This window comes from Botrytis porri (genome assembly GCF_014898465.1).
Source record: "Botrytis porri strain MUCL 3234 chromosome Unknown BPOR_012, whole genome shotgun sequence".
Classification (NCBI taxonomy): Eukaryota; Fungi; Ascomycota; class Leotiomycetes; order Helotiales; family Sclerotiniaceae; genus Botrytis; species Botrytis porri.
Genome location: NW_024066086.1, coordinates 1,372,676 through 1,395,864, shown reverse-complemented (window position 1 = coordinate 1,395,864; position 23,189 = coordinate 1,372,676). Strand labels below are relative to the sequence as shown.

General features: G+C 35.6%; 4 protein-coding genes across 4 annotated transcripts; 1 reads left to right on the top strand and 3 right to left on the bottom strand.

Annotated features, from left to right (window-relative positions):
* Positions 1–1,334, bottom strand: EAF01_008931 (uncharacterized protein; the record flags this gene model as incomplete). The annotated part of the gene is made up of 4 exons (XM_038917187.1): positions 1–773; positions 835–920; positions 978–1,215; positions 1,268–1,334. 4 exons carry the CDS (start codon positions 1,332–1,334, stop codon positions 1–3), a joined length of 1,164 nt encoding a protein of 387 aa, XP_038767581.1.
* Positions 1,335–2,711: 1,377 nt separating this feature from the next.
* On the bottom strand, positions 2,712–3,981 carry EAF01_008930 (uncharacterized protein; the record flags this gene model as incomplete). The annotated part of the gene is made up of 4 exons (XM_038917186.1): positions 2,712–3,291; positions 3,378–3,491; positions 3,537–3,747; positions 3,801–3,981. The coding sequence occupies 4 exons, from the start codon at positions 3,979–3,981 to the stop codon at positions 2,712–2,714; spliced, it is 1,086 nt and encodes a 361-aa protein (XP_038767580.1).
* Positions 3,982–7,872: 3,891 nt separating this feature from the next.
* Positions 7,873–11,151, top strand: EAF01_008929 (uncharacterized protein; the record flags this gene model as incomplete). Its single annotated transcript, XM_038917185.1, has 1 exon — positions 7,873–11,151. One exon carries the CDS (start codon positions 7,873–7,875, stop codon positions 11,149–11,151), a length of 3,279 nt encoding a protein of 1,092 aa, XP_038767579.1.
* Positions 11,152–17,639: 6,488 nt separating this feature from the next.
* On the bottom strand, positions 17,640–23,157 carry EAF01_008928 (uncharacterized protein). The gene is made up of 14 exons (XM_038917184.1): positions 22,832–23,157; positions 22,113–22,764; positions 21,455–22,028; positions 21,304–21,393; positions 21,234–21,249; positions 21,131–21,193; positions 20,817–21,077; positions 20,647–20,764; positions 19,985–20,596; positions 19,797–19,937; positions 19,584–19,745; positions 19,351–19,521; positions 18,326–19,300; positions 17,640–18,241 (listed from the first exon to the last, which is right to left on the bottom strand). Exons 2-14 carry the CDS (start codon positions 22,210–22,212, stop codon positions 18,195–18,197), a joined length of 3,330 nt encoding a protein of 1,109 aa, XP_038767578.1. The 5' UTR covers positions 22,213–22,764; positions 22,832–23,157; the 3' UTR covers positions 17,640–18,194.
* Positions 23,158–23,189: the final 32 nt, after the last annotated feature.

Here is a 23,189-nt window from a genome sequence, read left to right as displayed (position 1 = left end):
TTAAAATAGAGCTGGGATCGATCCTTCATTATTAGAATCCTGACTGCCACTACGTTTGCGCTGAGATCTTGTTTCAGCCAATGCTGCCTGATTAACTGCACTTTTAGTATAGATATCCACTGCACAACTAACTTCCACAAAATCTTCCATCTCTTCACTAACTGTCTTAAGCTTTTCTTTTACCGATGCTATCCCTTCATAACCCACAATATGTCTTGCTGGTGGATTTTCATGACCCCCAATCGCCGTCAAAGCATGAACAGTTTCCATGACCAGCTTATCTCTCGATTCGCTAGGTAGATTAGGAAATCTCGACTGAATGGTAGTTTTCCCAGTTTGTAGTTCCATCCGAGTATCTGGATGTGAATTTAACACGTGCGTCAAGACTTCCCTCAATTGTGGAGCCGGATTATTTTGAGGTTCATATTGTGGTAATTGTGGAGCGAAAGTAATTTTGTTCGTGAGTAGGGGGATCTCTTTATTTGGTTGAACAATTGTCAATTTTATATTGAATGGGGCAATTTCATATGTCAGAGCATCACAAAATCCTTCCAGAGCCCATGTCGCAGCACAATACATGGACATTCCAGGTGTTCCTATGTGACCAGTAATTCCAGTAAGAATGAGAATATGACCATCACGTTTTTGTCGAAGATGAGGTAGAGCGGATTTGATAAAATTGATCTGACTGAAGTAGATGGCTTCGAATTGATCACGAACAAGACTTCGAGTAGCTGGATTTGTCGAAAGTTCCTCTACCGTACCGACAACAGCTACACGGGTATCAGCATAGTATCAGCATAGTATTGAAATGGAAACTTCGTCATAAAATACCTTCTGATGAAGAACACAACAAAATATCTATACGACCGAATACTTTGATGGCTTCTGCAATAGCTGCTAAACATTGTGATTTGGCCCTATTAACAAATTAGTAAAAATTCATCCCACATTACGGCAACGGGATATATACTAACCTTCCATCAACCCTTATACCTCGAATTCTATCTTTCCATCCCTCACATTGCTTTTTACTACTATTGCAATCATTAATGAGTTCCTTAAACTCTATACATCGCTCATCATCCTCGATTTCACTTGGCGGTAGACCAGCAGCCACATAATCGCCATGCTTGAGGAGAAGTCTGATTAATCGGACAGACAATGGGGATAAAGCGGAAGTTAAGAACCAAACTCGAGGTGAGTTATGTGTAGCTGTTATTTTTTAGTAAAGGAACATTCGTAGGCAATGAATGACAATACACACGAAATGATGCAACGGGGATTTTTATAGGACTGTTTGAAGGGCCAGCTTCTGAGTTCTTTCGTTCCATTGTCATATCGTACCGACATACAAAGTATATCTATAAATAATCGAGGACGATTTCACGATTGAAGTTTGATGAGCTAACAAGAGCGGTTTGAGGTGGTTGAGGAAAAGTACGTTGATGAGATGTATCAAGATCACGTGAAGCGTTCTTCTAACAAGGGTTCACCAGTGGGTGTACGGACTCACGGGATAGCGTGATAGTAAAGCACAATTTCACATCTCAATTAATCAACTTCAAAATTCAATAAATTTTTTAATTATAATTGAATATTATTTAAATAATTATGTTATATTTTTTAAATATCAATTTTTTTTTAAAAAAAGTTTGATTTGGAAAAATAAAGATTTGAATTCAAAAACTTAATAATATATTTTCTTATTAAATATTTTAATGAGAAATTATATAATTAATTATAAAAGCTTAAATTTTTTTGAATCTTTTTTTTAAATCAATTTTTTTTTAAAAAAAAATAGAATTTTTTTATTTAAAAGATTTAATGATAATTTTAATTTTAATTGAATTATTAAAATCGCTTTTTTTGTATAAGAAATTGTACTTTCTTCTTGAGTGTCCTGTGAGTTCGTGCACCCACTGGTGGTTGCCTCACATAATCTGCGCCAATTTCACTGAACGAATCAGAGAATCCGGGGTAAAGCTACACATCACATTTCTCCTCCCTCCACTCCATCAGACATTAACAACTCTCCTAACACAACTTTCATGAAGCATTTGAACTCTAGTCTTCCAATCTGATTTGAGACAAGAATTGAGGATGAGTAATTTTTGACCGAGCATGTTAGATTTAATAACGTTATTCACTTCTATCACATTCTCTGACATTTTGTCGTACATCGGTTATGATGACTGTGGATTCGATTCCATCGATACAATTAGTCACTCATACAATCCCACAATCATAATGAAGAAACACAATCTCCAAGCTTCTGAAAGAAAACAAGATAAGACTAAAATTGTTTTGTAAGCCCTTGTCTTGTTTTGGACTTCGAGCCGATCGGCAAGAATAATAACAAGCCAGATTGTGAACAAACTGATCCAGCAAAGCAACAAATAGACACCATTTCTTTCCCCTCAACGTCTTTTTCTTCCCTCCCACTCTATCTTTTCAATACTCGTACACCAGCATGAGCAGTATGCGATAAATGAAGAGCCCATACTCACCAATTTCGAATCAAGTCAAAAAATGATAATTGATGACAATCATCAAACTAACTAAGCATTGCAAAGACGTAGAGAACCCTATTTTCCATTTACCACTAGCCGCAAGACGAGATACGGGATTGAGGTTTATTTCCACCCGTTATCGGCGACGTAGGTCATATATGTGCATAATTCCAACTCTTTGTTTGTGTGCATGGTCGTCTATAAGAAGCATGCAGCAAGACCACCAGCAATGACAGCAAAACTCAAACCAAGAGTGGCAGCACCTGCTGTGACTTGAGTTGGTTTGGGAGCAGTCACAGTACTGTTGATATGATTTGCAGACCCAGGACTAGAGGGCGAACCTACGCCATTGGCTACCGTTGCGGATCCGAGACCTGAAGGTGGATTGGTGGCATTAGCGGTAGCAGATGCAGAGCCCAATGGCGAATATGTGCCGCTAGCCATGGTAGCATTTCCGGTACTAGTCCCAATCCCAGTCCCAGTGCTCGAGCCAGTGCTAGGTGATATGTTAGATGATTTAGGCTTGGAGACTGTTTGATCGTAGAAGTCACAAGTATTGTTTGGCGCTAGAGGGCATGTATTATCTGTGCAAATTGATTGCAATTGACGTCCTTGTTTGGGAATAACAGTCGTTGGTGGCAGGCAACGGTATCCAAATGACTCTTGGAGTGAGAGACCGATGGTCATAAGATCTGATTCAGAAACACCAAAGGATGCAGCGGACAATGCAACTTGTTTGATGAAATAATTGACTTCAGCATCAGAGAGATACATGAACCTATTCAATGCTGTCAGAAGTTTGCCTTTGTTGATTTTGTAAACTTGAGTTTACAAGAAGAGAATATTATGATCAAGGTGACATACTTATGTAGGTTATACTGAGATGCAGAACCAGAATATGCTGGGAAATCAGTGCCACCCTGTTTAGAGCATGAAAGTAGTACGCCAAAGTACTGGTAGAGATGGGTCAAGAGGAAACTATATTATTAGTCTTGTTTCCTATTAATTGTCAGGGGAGCTCACTATTGATTGGTTGTATCAGAATTGGCAGGCTGGTAATTACGAAGACTGTCTGCTCCTCCTCCATCGAGAAAGTTGACAGAAAATGGTTTGTTCCCTCCGTTGGTAGAGACGAGCGCACCGTTGAAGTATGGCAACAAACTGACTTTGATACCGTTATAAGTTCCGTTGGTGAGAATACCGGGGACATTGACACTAGGGGCTGGTTGATCTCCTGCAAGAGATTGATGAGTGAAGAATTTTGCAGAATTTTGCATGGGGACTTACCCATATTACCAATAAGAGCCCTATTGACTACGTGGATCAATAGTTTCTGTTGATTGGAGGCAGTATTGTCTTTAAACAAAGTAGTGGTATAATAATCACAAATACTACCGCCTATCCGGCCTTGTGCAGCAGCTGTACCAACAAGGCTTAATGCCGCAACAGCAAGAAATTTGAAATGCATGATGAGTGAATTTTAAGAAGATTCAAATGGTAATCTTCAAATAATAAACGCGAGAACAAGGATCGAGGTTTGATTTAACCAAAATTGACGAAGCAAAAACAATCAAGTAATAAAGCCAGACGAACTTGATGATGATGTTGGTGATGAAGAGAAGAAGGATTGGATTGGGAGAAGAGAAAGGGATTATAAATGGGATGTAAATAGACTGGGTGGGTAAGAAGACTTCGTTCTTTCCATAATGTGTTGTCTTTGCAAATTGAGAAGCGACGTTTATGAGTTTGAGCAGTTACTGACTTACTGTGAAGCATCGAGGAAGGAACCCAACCCAGATGCGAAAGAAACAACCTTTTCCGTAGCTGGTAGTCAAAATTTGAAATCTTCCTTCGATAGACAGGGTAATGAGGCAGGTGCTCGGGAGAGAAATCCTCGAGCACCTACTCAGCATCTCCTTGACCATCGACATCGGGCACCCGTAGAAAAGTCTTTCTTTGTCAGAAAGACAGATCCGTAGATATTTTTTGCGTATGGAGCAATTCCGTACTCGATTAGTAGGTACCATCCCACCCAAAATCAGGAGATTGTAAGAGTCGACGACTAATGCCACATATCGAATCACAATAATTGCTAGTAGAAGCTGCAGAGGAACTCGAAAACTAGTATCATTTTACCCCTAAAATGCTTCTTCCTCTGATAGTGGCAGTGCCAGATTTGAAAATGAGAAACAAGAGCAGCATTGAAATAGAATCGGCCGAAGAAACTACCAAAGCTATTATTCAAAGTTCTGGAAAGTGTCTAAATTGTAGTACTTGGTACTGTGTCATCCTTATATGCAAGTCTCTGCACACACGAACAGATACCGCATTTCGAACAATGATACTTATTTCAGGAAACAGACAGTTGGATATAGAGTCGAATACATCCAAAACAAATTAGAGTAACTCCCTCTCAAAAAATACATCTTGTACTTGTTCTCCAGATCATTACAATTTGATGAGAATATCCTTCGAGTATGAGCTTGTAGAGAGAGTTATATCCCGGTTCACCCAAAGATGTGATTCCACCTTCTGTACTTTTGTACCGAGACAACTCGATATTTATCTGAATGACTTCACAGCCTCAGAAATACATCATTTGACTTATTGTAACATGACATCTTAACGATAGTTAGTAAGAGGTGATGGTTATCACTCTGTACTCGTGTATCCTATCCATCATCACCAACGCACAAAGCACAAGAGCCCAGGTGATGCACATCCTACATCTACTTTACATTCACCTCACACTCAAATACACTGACCTATCTAGGTACAAAGAGAAAATTGCAACTCAATAACATACGTAATCTTACATACCTAGTATTACGCCTCACCATACACCATCCAACATCCAGCAGTCAAAATATCAGCCCTGTGAATCCCAATCGAGTACAATTTATTATTTCGTATCTCGTGAAACGGACAAACAAACCAGCATTAGAACATAAATAATACCACTTACCTTAATTATACTAAAAAATAATGATTTTATACATCTTGTATAATAATTTATTAATATTAATAATTATATTTTTCAATTAAAACTTTTTAAATGAATTATTTATATAATAAAGACTTATATTTTTAGTTTTTTAGTTTTAATATAAATTATAGAATTAGTATTTTATAGTTGAAATAAAATCTTATAAAAACTCTTCAAATTTCGCTCATTTTATTATTAATAAATTTTAGAATTTCTAAATTACTATATTTTAAAACTATATAATATAATAAATGATAATCCTAAAATAAAACTATTTATTTTCTTGAAATCTGTAGTTAGAACTCAATAGGATTCTATAAATGTATATAACAAATTCAGATATAATTGTATTTAAATTCATTCGTTTTAAGAATGAATTTTGGTGTGATTTAGTATCTGTACACAGTGAATGTAGTTTGTTATATTTTCCTGTGGAAAGAAAGATTGAGATCTAATCATATCGCATCGCATCGCATGATATACGATGTGTTGGTACTCACTCAAGTGTACTCACCAAGTGTGCTCACTCGCTTACTCAATGTATGTATGTATGTATGACGAAGTTTCAGCTCGTCATCTTTGTTCGTCATCTCTGTCAGGATCAAGATTTGGTGTTTGGTATTTGTTGCAGACAGACTTGGGTATAATTATAATCGGGGATGACTTACCTAGGTACTTGCATGGTGGCTGGAAAAAGGATTAGTAATACTTGATTTGATATTCGGTGATGTACTTGAATAGCTAGAATGGAGAAGCTCCTCTTATGAACATGCTATCTGGGCATTTGGTACAGTTTTCACCGTTTGAGAGACACCGCATTTATGCATTGGTGACATAAGGAATGATGGGACTAAATAATGAGAGTCTCGGTGTATGTCTTCGTAGTTCCGTGAACATGATTCTAGAAGGCTTTTGGATGGGATTGGAAAGATTCCAGGTGAGTTGTGTATGTGTAGGAGAGCGGGTGGTGTTGTAGATGGGACTATGGACTTCTGCATGGAGAAGGGAACAATGGCTGGATTATGTAGTATGGAATGTAAAGTGTGGAATATCACAGACTATAGCTGACTATGGACTGGATGGACTATGGATGGTATGGCCTGGACTGTGGACTATGGTTGACCACTCGTATGGACTGGACTGTGGATTATTATGGTATTCCGAACTTTGGTGGATTGTGGAGAGAGAGAGAGAGAGAGATCTCCCGGAATCCTTATCGGTTGATGGATAGATGGATGAACAGACGAATGGCTTCTACACCCGGTATAGCTTCAGGACCAACATATAGTATCTAGACACTCCGTCAACAGTTGATTCATAAAAACAAAGTATAGCCTCAAGCAAAACCAAGCAATCTCTCCTAATAAATGTCTAATAATAATTTGAAGAAATACCGGTACGGAGATATCTGATCCACATCTGTCAAATGCCCCCCAGCCACTTTCAATCTTTTCTCCATGTTCCACCCACCCACCTGGGCATGGAAGCTTCAATTTCCCTCCCAGTGACTACTTTGTATATATCCAGATTAAAATCAATATTAGCGTCAAAGTATCAATTTCATAATAATTTTGATAAATTTATAATGTTACCCAATCTGGAGTTAATTTTAAGCCAATTTTGAGCCAATTGTGAGCCAATCTCTCCTAAACACATGCAATACGATCAATCATTCGTCAATTTTAGTTTGACTTTTCTACCATTTCTTTTTCCCATGTCCTATTTACTATCCTCTATCCTCTTTTTTTTTATTCAATCCGTCTCCATCGTCTCCTCTTTATTCCTGGTACCTACATTAAAGTCAACCTACCTCTCGTACCTATTAATCATTCCATATGCTCTCACCACCAATCTATTATACTCGTTACACTCTTTATCGTATTCCTTGAAACTTTCCGCTTTCCGAGAGCTCCGTCTCCATTCATCTCCATTCGTTTGCATAGAATAATTGATAGGGGGAAAAAGAAAAAGAAAAAGAAGAAGAAGAAGAAGACGAAAAAAGAAAAACTCGCAACTTCCAAGAATTCTCCACACCCAGAAAGAACGAGATCACAAAATCAAGAACATCGTCTCGTCTAGTCCCTTCTGCAAGGTGCGGTGTTCAAGACAACTTGTGTACAACGACCCACCTGAAAGAAAATCAATCAATCATGCAAGCAACCGCCTTGAACGACGAACTACGAAGCCTGTAACAGGGCGTCACTCGATACAGCTTGCATTACCTTTCAACCTCTCTTGATCACCACACTATTATGTTTCAACCTTTCTTATGCTTGTAGACAGACCATCACTCTTTTAAGGTCTCTTGTGAGCAATGCGCCTGCGATTTCCTCATTAAATTAATACACCTCTAATCAGAAAACATAATCAAACATGGACAGTACAACAGTTATGACTCCTTCTACCTCGAGGCTTGCTCCTCCACTGCTACACCCCAGATCTTCCTCAAGAACAAGATCCCCAAATAGATCCTCAAGCCGATCACATATTGCCGATGACCTCCTATCCGACCTCACGCCCACCACAACCCTGCAAGCTTTCACTTCACCCACAGGAAAATTGAAGACGAGCATCGAAGCAGCTTCTCCTGCCGATCGAGCATTTGGCTTACGAGCAACTTTAGCATCCAAGAAAGTACAAGAATGGTTGGATGAATTATCAGATTGGCCATGGCCCAAAACTGGAGGATCAGCAGGATTCGAAGCTCCCGTCTCTTCAAAGAAGATAAAAGTATCAATACCCAAGTCGGACAATGAAACAGAACAACAGGATGAAGAAGATACAGAGCCGCAGTATTGTGGAAGTCTTTTGCTCGATCAGGTTGTACGATACGAGTATCGGATAGAAGAAATTGGAGAAGGTATGGATGATTTGAAGGTGGAAGAAATAAAACGACAGGTCTTGGACACACACTTTTCTGCGAACTCTCGACCTTCCTCTTCGACTTCTACCGTGGCCATACCAGCTTTCCTTGCCTCGTATACAATGATGGATGATTTCACAGCTATAGTTACGGCCACGGTATTGCAGGCATTACCGAATTTGGCGAAATTGACGCGTTTATTGGATATATGGGGTATTCGTCTATCTGTACTTCGAAGAGTGCCGCCTTTGTTACTAGGGCTGGATGATGCGGAGATGGCGTTAAATTCGGGATGGCAGGCTATAAAGATGGCAGGGACAAATGCGACTGGTTCTGGTGAAATGGGGGATACAGTTCTTTCTCGACAAACTTTCGAAGTCATGAAAAATGTTTTACAGGCCAAAGTTACGATTCTTGGGAGAGATCTGGATTATATGCTGGATACTTTGGAAGGTAGGATGGATACCTTACCGGATAGCTGGTTGGACAGGATGGAACAACTTGAACGGGATTACGGAGAATGGGTCGTTTCAGCAGATTGTAAGATTACAGATGGAGAATTGGCCGCAATTGCGACTAAACAGGCCGAAAATGATGCGACGCGGGCAGAAAATGCTAGAACCCTATCAACATCTGCGATTGAAAATGGTCCAATGGAAGGAAATGTCAATCTTCACGAAGTGGAGCCTACTACTCCCCATCAATCAGAGTCTATTAGTATCTCCAATGGGTTATTGTCTACACCGGCGAAAACACCAAATCCATGCGCTGCTCAAGTTCAAAACCGCGAAGCTACGCAAACTTCAATTACGAAAAGCCCATCTCCTCCTCAAACGCCATCTCCATTATTAGATTCTCATCACTTACAAGCTGGCAGCGGTGCACTCTTACACACTCCATTGACTCGCTCGTCTAGCGTCAGGAGCTTCACCAAAGTTCCCAAATTCGGACATACTTTCGCAAACGCATTGAGACGTACCATTTCGAATGACGAATCACCACAAAACTCGAGTCATAATTTACACGTCACAGCTCCAAAAATTTCTATACGATCGTCATCGGCGATTCTCGATACGTTTCCGAGCCCAACTATGAAGTCCCCTACAAGATCTAGACTGCCAAGATTGCGTAGTTCGAGTTCACCCCATATCATCGGAATAGAACGGGGATTCTTTGCTTCCAAGGATTCAATCATTTCTCCAAAAAAGGATTCCGTCTTAAATGCACCAGCTTCTAGCATTGCTTTAGCGAAACAGCTGGGCATTTCCTCTACATCCCACGAATCGGCACAGAATAGTCATCTGAAAGCTCAGAATGTGAAGGCACCAGCATATTCTAGCGCCTCTCACAATTCTGCAATAGCTAGCAGTGATGGTGCTTCAGAAAGTGCTCAAAGGCTTGGTCATGATGCGATAGAATTCGATGTTTTGGATGCACAGATGGAAGCACGCAGACCTTCCATAATTGTTGATGCTTCAGATGATTCACTCTCGGACCGTTGCGAATCTAAAATGACGCCAGAGGCTAGTCCAAGTCCTGTCGATCATGACTCTGATGGAGCATCTACAGTAACATTTGGGGATTCCCCTCTTCCACGGAAATGGTCACATGATCTTCAGAAGTATGATAACACTCCACCCGGTTCTCCACCCGGAGCTCCAACCAAAGCTCTACGTCGCCCTCCTCAACTTCTCGAAAGTCCCGATTTCTCCCACCTAATATCTACAGCCGATTCTTCTTTTTTTCCTAGTGGCAATGCTCTCGAATCTATCCCTGCCTCGCCCGTCAGCAACAACAGCGATGACCAATTGCAACAACAAATTAGTTCTTTACTTCAATCAATTCCAGCGCATATTCGGCTTCGCTCCGAACCGGAAGAAAAGTCGGATACTAAAGGAGTTTGTACTCGGAAGACTCGTCGCTCGGTTACTCCCTCGATGCCTGCAGTTCGTTCGCAATCTTCAATTGGCAGCTTACGTGCCCCAACTCCATCATTTACCCTCGCTCCTGCGTATGCAAAGAGTGGCACTCCGCGTCACAGATCTCAGAACGGTAATCCAGAGATTAAAGTTTATCATCTATCTCGGTCAAGTGGTGAAAAGCCAATTAAGCTTTTTGTTCGCTTAGTGGGTGAGAATGGTGAAAGAGTCATGGTACGTGTTGGAGGTGGATGGGCAGATCTTGGAGAATATCTCAAAGAGTACGCAAGTCATCATGGACGAAGAGCGCCAGTTGATACCGATAAAGTTGAGGTTCAAGATTTACCATCACGTATTCCATCTGGTGGTTCTACTATTCGTGATAATGGACGCACTACACCTGGGCCAGGTCGTAACACACCCGGTCTACGCTCTGCATCTGCGATGAGTGTTCGTCCATCAACTGCCGTTGATCGACCCAAATCATCCCTTGGTGTTCGCAAAACGAGAAAATCTACATTCTCTTCTTCTGATGCCGTGCCTCCCCTTCCAGCTACACCATTTACTGAAGTTCAACGTGAACCAGATACCAATCAGACCCCTCAATCAGCAGTTTCTAGAAGTTCATCAAGGTTAGATTGGAATGAAGAAGATACTTCATTAGGTCTCGCTGGACCAAGAGGTAAACAAAAGGAATTAGATCAAAAAGATTTAGAATGGGTTGAAGGTATGAAGGAGAAAGTCATGCTGGCAAGTACGGAGAAGGAGAAAGAAAGACGTAAGGGTGGCCATAGACAAAGTCTGGGAGAAATGGATAAGGTGGGAGGTACTAAGAGGTTGTTTAGAAAAACTTCAAGGTTAGAGCTATGAGTGAGGTTGTCTACATCTTTGTGCATTGCGATTGGATTATTGTTTTTATTGCATAGCGTGCGTTGCTTGCTTTCTTGGGAAGGAAGGGAAAGGACTTCTACTCATCTCATTTGTATGGAATGGAGATGGAGGATACTGAGTAACAGGATGGGTGGATGGATCGGTATATCTCAATGAGGGTCTAGCTGGCTAGCATGGTCATGATATGATATGACATGCACGATGGATCGGCGGATACATTATATAGTTTTTTTTTTCGTTGGGGGTATATTTTTTCACGGGGAACAGGACGGATTTGCTGGGGTCGGATAAGACAGGATTGATGGATTCATTGTTAATTGGAAGTTCGGACATGGATATAGGGTAGGGTAGGTTAGAACAGAGCATGGCATAGCATTCAAAGCATGGAAGGACAGAACCAAAGATACTTTGACTTGAGGTGCGAGGGATAGATAGGTAGATAGGTACTTGAGACACTTGAAGCTTGAATGAAAGCAAGAGCGTACTTCAGATAGGGGATATGGAATACAAAGATGGATAGAGAAATAAATACCCCTTTTTGTGCATTTTCTTGGAGAGTTATTGGTTTTGTGTTATGTTGTGTGGTACTGTGTGGTGTGGTGTGTTCTTGAGACTTGGTGAGATGAGACTTGGTGAGGTGAGACTTGGTGAGGTGAGACTTGATGAGGTGAGATCTGGTGGTATGAAGTGATATTAATTGATATTAAGTGATATTCATTGAGATTGATTGATAACAAATAAATGGGATGAGGAGATTGTATTATAGATGGGGTAGCTGAGGGTAGTTGAGAAGATGGAGATGAAGAAGTAATGGAGATGAGATGAGTAGTTGAGTGAGGGATTGAAAATGAGGGATTGAAAATGAGGGATTGAAAATGAGGGATTGAAAATGAGGGATTGAAAATGAGGGATTGAGAATGAGCAAGTGGTTATTCAAAAATGAGACTTCAAAATAAAATATAGTAGTAGTAGTAGTAATAGTAAATTCTTAATCGATTCAGTCTATCTATAGCTACGCTACGCTGACTATGCGATGCGCCTAAGTGTATCTAATTGTATGAAGTAGATGGGGAAAAATAAGAATAAAATATATAAATAAAAAATAAGAATAAAAAATAAGAATAGTTAGATAGATAGATAAATAGATAGATAAATAGATAGATAAGTAGATAGATAAATAGATAGATAAATAGATAGATAAATAGATAGATAGATAGATAATAGATAGATAAATAGATAAATAAATAAATAGATATTATAAGTTAATAAATAAATGAATGAATATTAAATATTAAATGTTAAATGTTAGAATATATTATTATTATTAATATTTATTAAAAGTCGTCGATATAATAATTAACTAAATAGATTATAGCTTATCTAGAGATCTTCTTTTTCATAAAATCTTAAATTAATTAATAGATTTAATGAACCTTTTCTTTTATAATTTAATAGTTCGATATTATAAAGTAATACTAATTAATAGTATAATATAGTTTAGTTTAATTAATATGTATATAATTAATATATAAATCATACATTTCATTTTAATTTAATTCATTATATTATAATTCATTATAATATAATAATTTCGATTCAATTCATTTCATCTTTAAGATATATAGAAAGAGAGAGAGAGAGAAAGAGATTCTATAATTACTTCATTTTTTCCCCTATAAATGAAAGTATCTAGATAGTAAAAGGGTGAAAGAGATAATAATAATGATGGAATTTAATTTAAACTATAATATTAGATAGATTATGAAAACGAAAAAGAGGGAGGGAAAGAGAAAGAATAATATATTATTTTGTTTTATTAATATATTAATCAATAATAAGAGTAATAATCAACGGGCTATTAAGTTGAACCTCTTATTTTCTAATCATTCCTATTTTAGACTACTCATTTACATTAAAAATTACTTCTTTAACTTATTAATATCTTTTTCAAAATATAATTGAAAGTTTACTATTGGAACACGTGACTAGAGGCGTAACATGATATATCATACTTTACTTTATATATATACTCTGTATATAAGCGGGGTAGTCATATATATATAGATAGTAAGTTTCTTTTTATATGAAGAGAGTAGACAGAATTACAAATATCTTAAAACCCTATACGCTTTATATATATACCTTATTAAGTCTACTCAACATTTACCTTCTTAATAATCTTATTATTTGTAAGAATTAAAGTATTATATATGTATAAAAGTTAATTCGTTTAGTTTGAGATTCGATTCAAGCAATGTAATTAGTTTAAATCTTTATATATAATATTCTTAGTGTTATAGTGTTGTGATTGAAAATAATTTTCTAATAATAGATTCTTTTATTAAATTTAACTTCAATTAAATGAAAAAAAAGATAATTATATAGAATAAACTAAGGGCTTTTAGTTAATTTAATTTTTTTAGTACTAGTTTCAATATTAGGGTTTATATAATAAATTAAAGTTAAATTCTTGTAAGGACTTTAAAGCTTATATACTTAATATAAAAGAGGATATATTAAGTAAAGTAGGTTCTATTCTAATAAATTATTATCGTGTTTAAAACTTTCGTAGTATAGTAATATAATTATTGATTCGAATAAAAAGAATTAAAATGTGACCTATATATATTATATAATGAAATGTGATTTAAAATAAAATGATTAAATTGTAATTCTATAAAAAAAATTGTGAAAAATAAAAATAAAAATAATTCAAGAATATACCGACTTTGCCTGTAAGCATTTAATAAATCTCTTTTTAGATTTTTATAATTAGAAAAATTATTATACTATACTTTTTCAAAAGAACATGAAAAAACCCAAGAACAGTTTTTCTCGAAATAACTCTCTAATTTATATTATATTTAAATCAGGGAATTATTCTATACCTTTTTTTTTTGTAATTATTAAATTAGTATCTATTCGAATTAAATAATTAATATTATTAATAGTAATAGTAAATTCATAATCGATTCGGTCTATTTAGTTATACTAAGATCATATAATACACCTGTATAATTATGGTTCTAGATAAATAAAGTAGATGGGAAAAAGAAATAAAAATCCACCCCCTTTTAAACTTTTTTATTAAGATCTATAAGCAACCTCCCAAACAATCCTTTCAAATCCTTCAAATTACTTATATTATTGATCTGTTATATTTAAAAACCTTTCTCTTATTAAATCCTTTAATATATCTATAAAAACCTTATACTTTCTATTTTATTATAATAATCTTTTTCTTTTTATTCAACTTTTTTTAAAATATTATAAAAGTTATAATTAGTTATAATATTATATTCCTCTCAAAGAATTATCTTTGCCCTCTAATACTTCGAATTCTATAGGAATCTTATTATAACCTCTAATTCATTACTTATAAGCTTTATATTCATCTTCTTCTATAATATATTAGTAATATATAATTTCTTCTTAAAGCCTAATATCTCTCATTCTCTTTCCTTTTATTAGATTATCCTATTAATATAGGATAAAATATATTAGGGCTTATTAAATCATTCTATTAATATAAAGGACAAGATTATATTATAAAACTAAATAATTAAATAAAATCGAAATAGTAAATATAATAATATATATTCTATATTAAAGAATTACTACTTCTTTAATTATAATTAATAGTATATTATATATTATATAAAATGATATCGAAATCAATATTTTATAATAATATTATATATTAATATAAAGTATTATATATCTGAATCAATATATTATAAATGTTTTTCGAAAGGTTTGACTTTTCTTTTCATTTATATAGAGTAGTTATAAGCATATTAGTAGAATATCAAATATTATATTAATATATCTTTTGTAAAATATTTCTTGAAAAAAGTAAAACCTTTTAAAGAGTTTTCATCCTTTATTTTCTTATATCTAAGAACCTTCTTCTTTATAATTAAAACCCCCTTATAAGATCTTTAAGTATTGAAAAGCCTAAATCATTATAGGAATCTATAATTTAATCTTTTTATTAATTATATTCAATATAGTAAGCTTATTGTTAATGATATTAATATTAATAATTTTGATATGAGTATACTAAACCCTCTTTCCTAATACTAACAATAATATCTCTTTAATCCGAATAGGTATTAATTCAACAACTTTAGGAAGAGGTAGAGAATGATATTCTGATTCGAATATAGTAAAGATTAATAGGTTTTTCCAAGAAAATCTTTTCTTAATTTTTCGTGTGGTTTATATTACTAATATAAAAGAGGAAATATATTATATTTATATTGAATATTTAAAATGATTAATATTATTATCATATAAAATTATATTATATCAAATGAATTAATAAAAAGAACTCCTTAAAGACTTCTATAAGAATTCGAATTTTTTAATACTTAGTAGTTTTATAAAAGGGGTTTGTATATAAAGAAGAAGATTCTTGAATACATGAAAAATGAAGAAGGAAAGTCTTTTCAAAAAGTCTTATTTATTTTAAAAAATACTTTTAATGAGATTATCAGTATACAAAAATGAAATCTTTATATGATAAGTTACTTAAAAAGAAAGTAGTAATTCTTAATAATATAAAGTATATATTATATCAAAAATCGATATTATAATTTGTTTTATATTCATTATATTATTTGTTTCAGATTATTAATATATTAAATATAAATTAAGATTAATTATACAACTATTAACTTTCTTTGTTATAAAGCTTTAGAACCTTTTTATTAAAGGAATAGTATTAATAAAATGAAATAAAAATAAAGATAATAAATTTCGAATAGAATTTAGTTTCATTGAAGTATTAAAGAAAGAAGATTAGAAATGGAATATTTTATAGTATAAAATTGAAATTAGAATTATTAATATTATAAATAGGATTTAAAGAATTCAAGCGTTAATAATTTGAAAATGAAAACATTTTTGTAGTAAGATAATAATATATTAATTATAAGATTTGATATGTTAAAAGGAATTCAATAGAATAGATAGGAATAATAGAGATAGATATAAGAAGTAGGAGATTATAAAGATTATAAGAGAGTAAATAAGAAGATTAAAGGTTTTATAATATAATAGGACTTTACAATAGTAAACTTAAATAGGCTTTAGAGTAGGGTAGGTTTTTTTGTTATTTTTTGTTATTTACTTTATATAATTGAATATATATAGATATGTTAGTATAGCTTAGCTATAGATAGATTGAATTAATTAAGACTTTACTACTACTATACTTTTTCAAAGAGTAAGAAGTTCGAGGGCTTATAGACTCCTAATATAATTCATTAAAAATTTATATATATATAATTATAATCGTTTTAGACTTATTCATAAAAATTTCGATTTTTAATTTTTTTCTAAATAAAGATCTAAAGCCTCGAAATTTCGATTTTTAAATTTATATAGAAATTACATATAAATTTAAAACCTATTTTAAATCTGTTAGAACATGTGACTAGGAGCATGATATTACATGTTACGCTTTACTCTATAGTTATACATATTTCGTATAACGTGGTTTATCAGTACATACATTATATTAATATATGCACCAATTCAAAATATATTAAAATTAGTCTTTTATTAATATTTTTATTTAAATCATTAATCATTATTTTTTCTCTGAAAAAGTTTCCTTATGAATAATAAAAATAAAATATTTATAAAATTTAATCTTTTTATAGATATCTCAATTATAACTCAACAATATTATATTTTACATTACAAAAATCTATTTCTTTAAATAACTTTTTTATTATTATAAGATTTTACTATTTTAATTCATTTTTATATTATTTATATAGATAAATATAATATATATAAGGAAAAATTAAATTATATTAATAAATAAAGAAAGTATACGGTTATATACAGTCGTTTTTTATATATAAAAATAATGATGTATATACTAATATGATGTACGTACTAATAAACTACGTTATAAGTAAAGTTAGTATACATATGTATATAGTTAATAAGTTCTTTTTTATATGAAAAGAATAAATAGAATAAGATAATTCTTCTTACTCTTATATTTTATATATATATACCTTATTAAGTCTACTTAGTAAAATCTTTAATAACTTCTCAAATTATAATTAACAAAAAGAGATTGATTACTTTTTCAAAAGTATTAAGCTTAAATCTATGTAAAGAATCAGAAAAGAATTCAAAAAACTAATATTTTTAAAAATATAACTCAAATAAAAATAGATAATTCCTACAATTTTAATAATACTCCTATAAATACTTATATATTAATATTTTTATAATTTTTTTTAAATCTCTTATACCAGAAAAGGCGTAAGTTTATAATAAAAATTTATTTTTTATTTTTTATTAATTTATTCTTAAAAAGTTCTTAATCATTTACTTAAAAAATTATATATAATTCTTATACAAATTTAAAAGCCGATATTTTAAAGCTTTAAATCTCTATTCAAAGTAATTCTAAAAATTTGAAATTTTCAAAATAAACTTAAAATAACTTCAATTATAGATATACAAATTATCAATAAATTCTATTCAAAAATAAAAAGTTTTTTTGTTGATTTTAATAAGAAAAGATAGCCCCCTTGAAAAATGACTAGAAAATAAGAGGTTTAACTTATATCCCCATCTCGACATCCTAAAATAATACCGCAAAAGCCCACTAGGCCTCATCAGACGATCATATTGATTTTCTCACCATCTCTAAACCTTAGATAATCTCAAGAGTAATAATAAAAGATAATAGTTATCATCATCATTTACCGAATCTTATTTATCATTTACTTCCCCTCTTATTTCTCTCCGACTCCGCATCTGTTTGTACTCAAAACCCAATTTCACCGCCCAACTAAGTTACTCACTTATAGACAAATTACCTTCCCTGGTTCCGTAACCCTTAATCTTTAATCATAATCTCCTTTATCCGAATTTTGAACAAGTATATACCCAGCTTGATAGATCTACCCACTAAAGCAAGGTAGCTAGCCTAGTAAAACAATCTCGCCAGTAACGGTCAAAGGACTAACGGTCATCTCGCTTGCAGATACTCAGACGTCATACATACGATTTCTCGCTTCGAGTGCACCTTTAATAGCTAATTCCCAAGTTAGCAACCACTATATGTTCGAAACTCACACCCTTCCATCCATAAAGAAGAAATCAGAATCAGATAACTTACCATCACAACTATCCTTAGCATCACCAAAAAGCATCCTCGTACCCGGCATGTAAAACATAGGATTAACCACATCAGCATATCCACTTGCCATACCTCTCTTCATAACAATCACCTGTTTACTCTTCCAGGCATGTAATACAGGCATACCAGCAATACTAGAACCCCGTTCAAGAGCGATAGGATTGACAGTATCATTTGCACCAATGACAAGTGTTACATCTGTTTCTCCGAAATCATCATTGATTTCGTCCATTTCGAGTACAATATCGTATGGAACACTAGCTTCCGCAAGTAGAACATTGCATTGACCAGGCATGCGACCTGCGACGGGATGAATGGCGAAGCGGACATTAATACCTTTACTCTTAAGCATTCGGGTGATATCGCTGATAGCATATTGAGCTTTTGCGACTGCCATACCATATCCAACGACGATGATAACACTTTCGGCATTTTCCAGGGATTCCACGACTTCATCGATATTGGTTTTGGTGATTTGTCCTTCAATTTTATGCTCAGTCTCCGTGCTAGGAGCTATTCCTCCAAATAGAACGTTTCCGATAGATCGATTCATCCCGACACACATAATAGAAGATAGGATTGAACCACTAACTCCTATCAAAGAGCCAACTGTCGTTAAAAGCGGCATATCGAGCATGAAACCTTCAGATACAATTGCGAATCCGGAATATGCGTTAAGCACGGTAATAACAACAGGCATATCTGCTCCACCAATAGCAGCAGTAGTTGTGTAACCTTTAATAAAACTGAGAACTGCATTACCACCCAAGCAACAAGCCGCAATCACTGGCGCAGCAGGTGCAAAAGTAATGAAGGCTGCCATATTAGCCATGTTGAGAGCAAGTAGAGTAGAGTTTACTGAATGTTTGGGACCTGGTAGCCTAATTGGTTTGGAAGACATCCGACCAGCAAGTTTGAGGTAAGCTACAATCGATCCGGTAAACGTAACACCACCTAGCAGAAGTTAGAAAAGAATGAAGAAAATAAGAGTTGATTTTACTTACCAATGAGAACACCCATATACCCAGCTATGAGGTGAAGTTGTGAGATGTCACCAATATCTGCCATGACTGATCCGAAACTGGTCAAAACAGCAGCAAGACCAACCACAGAATGAAGTGCCGCGACAGTTTGAGGTAGATCAGTTGCGGTCGTCCGTCGTCCAATCCTCAATCCTATTACGAACAATTGTGAGTTGATTAATCTTTTTACACACAAGAAAAAAATAGCTACTCACCGATTAAGGCCCCGCAGCCAGCTACAGCTGCGAATTGTGCAAGTACTTCGACAGGGAGTCCAACCGCGGCTAGAGATGCAAGCATACCTACTCCAACACCCAAAATACCCAAAAGATTACCTTGCCGCGCCGTCGTCTGAGAAGCAAGACCAGATAATGATGCTAGTAAAAGTTAGCAGTCATTCCGTTAAAAAGTTCAAAATGTGGATTTACCAATGCATAGAAGACTGCTAGCGATATATCCTGCTTGAACAAGTCCAGCCATGCCAGTGGATGCAGCGGCGATATACCCGGCACCAAAAACAACAGCAGGTACAGCATATAACCATGGGTATTCCTTTGGATCGGTTGGTCCTGTGAGAAGTCAGCTAAGCGGCATTAGAAACGGGTATAGTACTTACGCTTGAACATATCTAACATTCTCTTGGTAATCAAAAATCCACCAGATACATTCACAAATGCAAGCATTACAGACAAAGCACCGAGAGCTTGAGGAATAGTATGTGGTACAAGACCACCTCCCATGATGAAGAAACCACCTACACCGACCATACCAGAGATCGCATTTGTAACACTCATCAGTGGCGAATGTAAAGCAGGAGCAACTCCCCATACGGTTCTGTAGCCAATCAATCCAGCCAGTGCAAATGTGAAGACATTGTTCATGAATAAAGGCCCAGTTGCTTTACCAAGAAAAAGTGCAAGACTCATTCCACCAGTAATAGCTCCGACTTCACGTGTTTGCTTTTGCCAAGGAGTCAATGGTACGGTATTAGCAGCTGAAGCGTTAGCATCGATAATTGAGGCAGCTTTTGGAGCTGGAGGAGCTGGTCGTGGTGCAGTTGGTATGATTTCTCCATTGTGAGTAACAATTGAACCACGGACAACTTCATCCTTGAGGTCAATTCCGAATTGCTTCTCTTCAGGGGCAATAGAGAGAAGAAACTTAGTAATGTTATTCGAATACAAGGTGGAAGATTGAGTCGGTAGTCGAGAAGGAAGATCAGTATATCCTGCAACTAAGTTAGCTTTCCCTCGGAATCCATCATATCACGCCACAAACCTATAATCTTGACTCCTTTATGTTCAATCAGTTGACCTGGAACAGTAACATCACAATTACCACCAGCTTCAGCTGCCAAATCAACAATGACAGAACCGGGTTTCATTGCTGCAACCATCTGTGAAATTAGTCAGATCATTTCTGACAATTTTACGTCTGTGGAAACTTACATCTTCGTGAATCAATTTAGGAGCAGGGCGGCCGGGAATCAATGCAGTGCTAATGATAATATCAACTTCACGGCATTGTTCCAAAAATAATTTCCTTTCGGCCTCCATGAATTCTTTTGACATTTCCTTGCCATAGCCACCGGCACCAGATCCATCTTCTTTGATCTCTACCTCGATAAATTCGGCACCTAATGATTGAACTTGTTCACGTGCAGCTGATCTGGTATCAAATCCTCGTACGATTGCTCCCATGCGTCGAGCCTAATTAGGAAACCCATCAATATCTATGTCACAAAGTAGAATTATATGCTTACTGTTGCAATGGCACTTAAACCAGCCACACCAGCACCGATAACAAGCACTTTGCAAGGAGGAACCTAAATTGATTAATGACGCCCGTAAACAAGAAGCGGATACTCGAGTAAGTACCTTTCTGAAATTCGCTTGATTAGTCTAGAACGCTAGCAACGTATTGATATTTACTTACCCAGCAGCAGTGACTTGGCCAGTCATGTAACGACCGAAATGATTCGAAGCTTCAAGGACAGCTTTATAACCGGCAATATTAGCCATAGAACTAATCACAGTAATGTGTGAGCTATTGTACTTCTTAGCTGCGAGATAGAAGCTTTGCATACCTCAAAGCATCGAAGACTTGAGCTCTGGAAATTCTAGGAATCATATCCATCGCGAAAGAGGTAACCTCTCGATGCGCCAGTTTCTCCACGACATTTTTGTTTACCGCTGGATATAAGAACGAGATAAGAGTTGCATTGGTCTTGAGCGAATCGACTTCATTATTAGGCCCCTCCGCAGTTGGTGCGCGGACCTTCAGAAGAATATCACTTTCTGCCCAAACATCCTTCCTATTTAACACTTTAGCTCCCGCCGTTTCGTATGCCTCGTCTGTGAATTGAGCTTCGGCTCCAGCACCGCGCTCAACCAGAACTCGGGAGAACCCTTTCTTAATTAACAATTGTGCATTTTGTGGAGTAATCGCAACTCGTTTTTCGTTTGGGTATGTCTCGCGAGCTATCCCAATTGTCAAATTCGAGTATGGAGTGGTAATTAAATCCGGCGTAACAGCAGCAGAGGATGCTGTAGAAAGGGACGCAGTTTTCGGGACAGCAGATGTGGTAGAAGGATTAGATGTCGATATATATCTCTTGTACTTTTTCTGGCTTGTCGGATAAAGTGATCGTACGTGAGTAGCTATCAAAAAGACATATTAGTCTCAATCAAGTAATTGATAGACGGAATCGTGAGCTAGAATGAACGTCGGGAATGAAAACATACCAAGACTATCACCAATCTTTGGACCTGGCAAGAGCACTTCTGAATAATTATTGGCACGACACAATCTAAGTATCGGCTTCATTGTTGAAGGCCAGGTCATCCTTTAGACCCGCATCTGTAATTTTGATATTGTTTTTGTGAGAGAGAACAGAACAGAAGAGAAGAGAAGAGAGGAATGGAGAAGTTCGTATGTTGTGTTCTAGGGAAAGGAAGAATTGTTCTTGTGAGGAGGCAGGTTAGAAAGCTGGATGAAATCCAAGAAGAAGCGATATTTTAATAAATCTTAGGAGTACACGAACAGAGAATGAATGTTAAGATCATCTGTCACAATGAATTCTACCGTGTTTCTGTACCATTCCCGAACGAATGGAAAGAGCGTTGGGTGAATGAAGTAGAGAGTCTCGATAGAATTGGAATTGTTCGGATTGATCGTGTTATATATATATGAGACGGAAGAAGGGTGCAACGTGATCGTAGCCAAAACTGGGTATACATAGAGGAATGGTTACCTACCTACCTACCTACCTACCTGTCTACTTACCTACTTATTACATGGTTTCCTTTATAATCTAAACAGGCTGATATGTTGGGATCTGGTCTTTTTGTATGGAATTGGTATTTCAATGACACTCTCGATGAAACCCTCTTTTGCCTATCAGCCAATTTAGCTTTCCCTCATAGGTTTATTGGATTGACTGAAGGCCCTTGCTATTTCATACCCACGAGCTATTCCTGGATATTCCTGACTATTCCTGGCTATTCCTGGCTATTCCTAGCTATCCTTAGCCATCCCCGCGCAATGGATTCACATTTCCCCGCATTCCTCTCACGACAATTGGTTTAATGATTGACCGAGAGAACCAACAAGTAAGAAGAAGAGGCCGTGTTCGGTTGGTGTTACAAGAGGGTTAAGAGAGAGAAAAGAATAGGAAAACAAGAAAGCTTTGGCAATTGGGTGAAATGGAAAGAAAAATCACCCGACCAACTATGAAATGTGATGAAATTATCAATCACGATACACATTGATTCTTCCTTGGGTATGGATTGGAAGGTCCGATTGATGATGCCATGAGATGA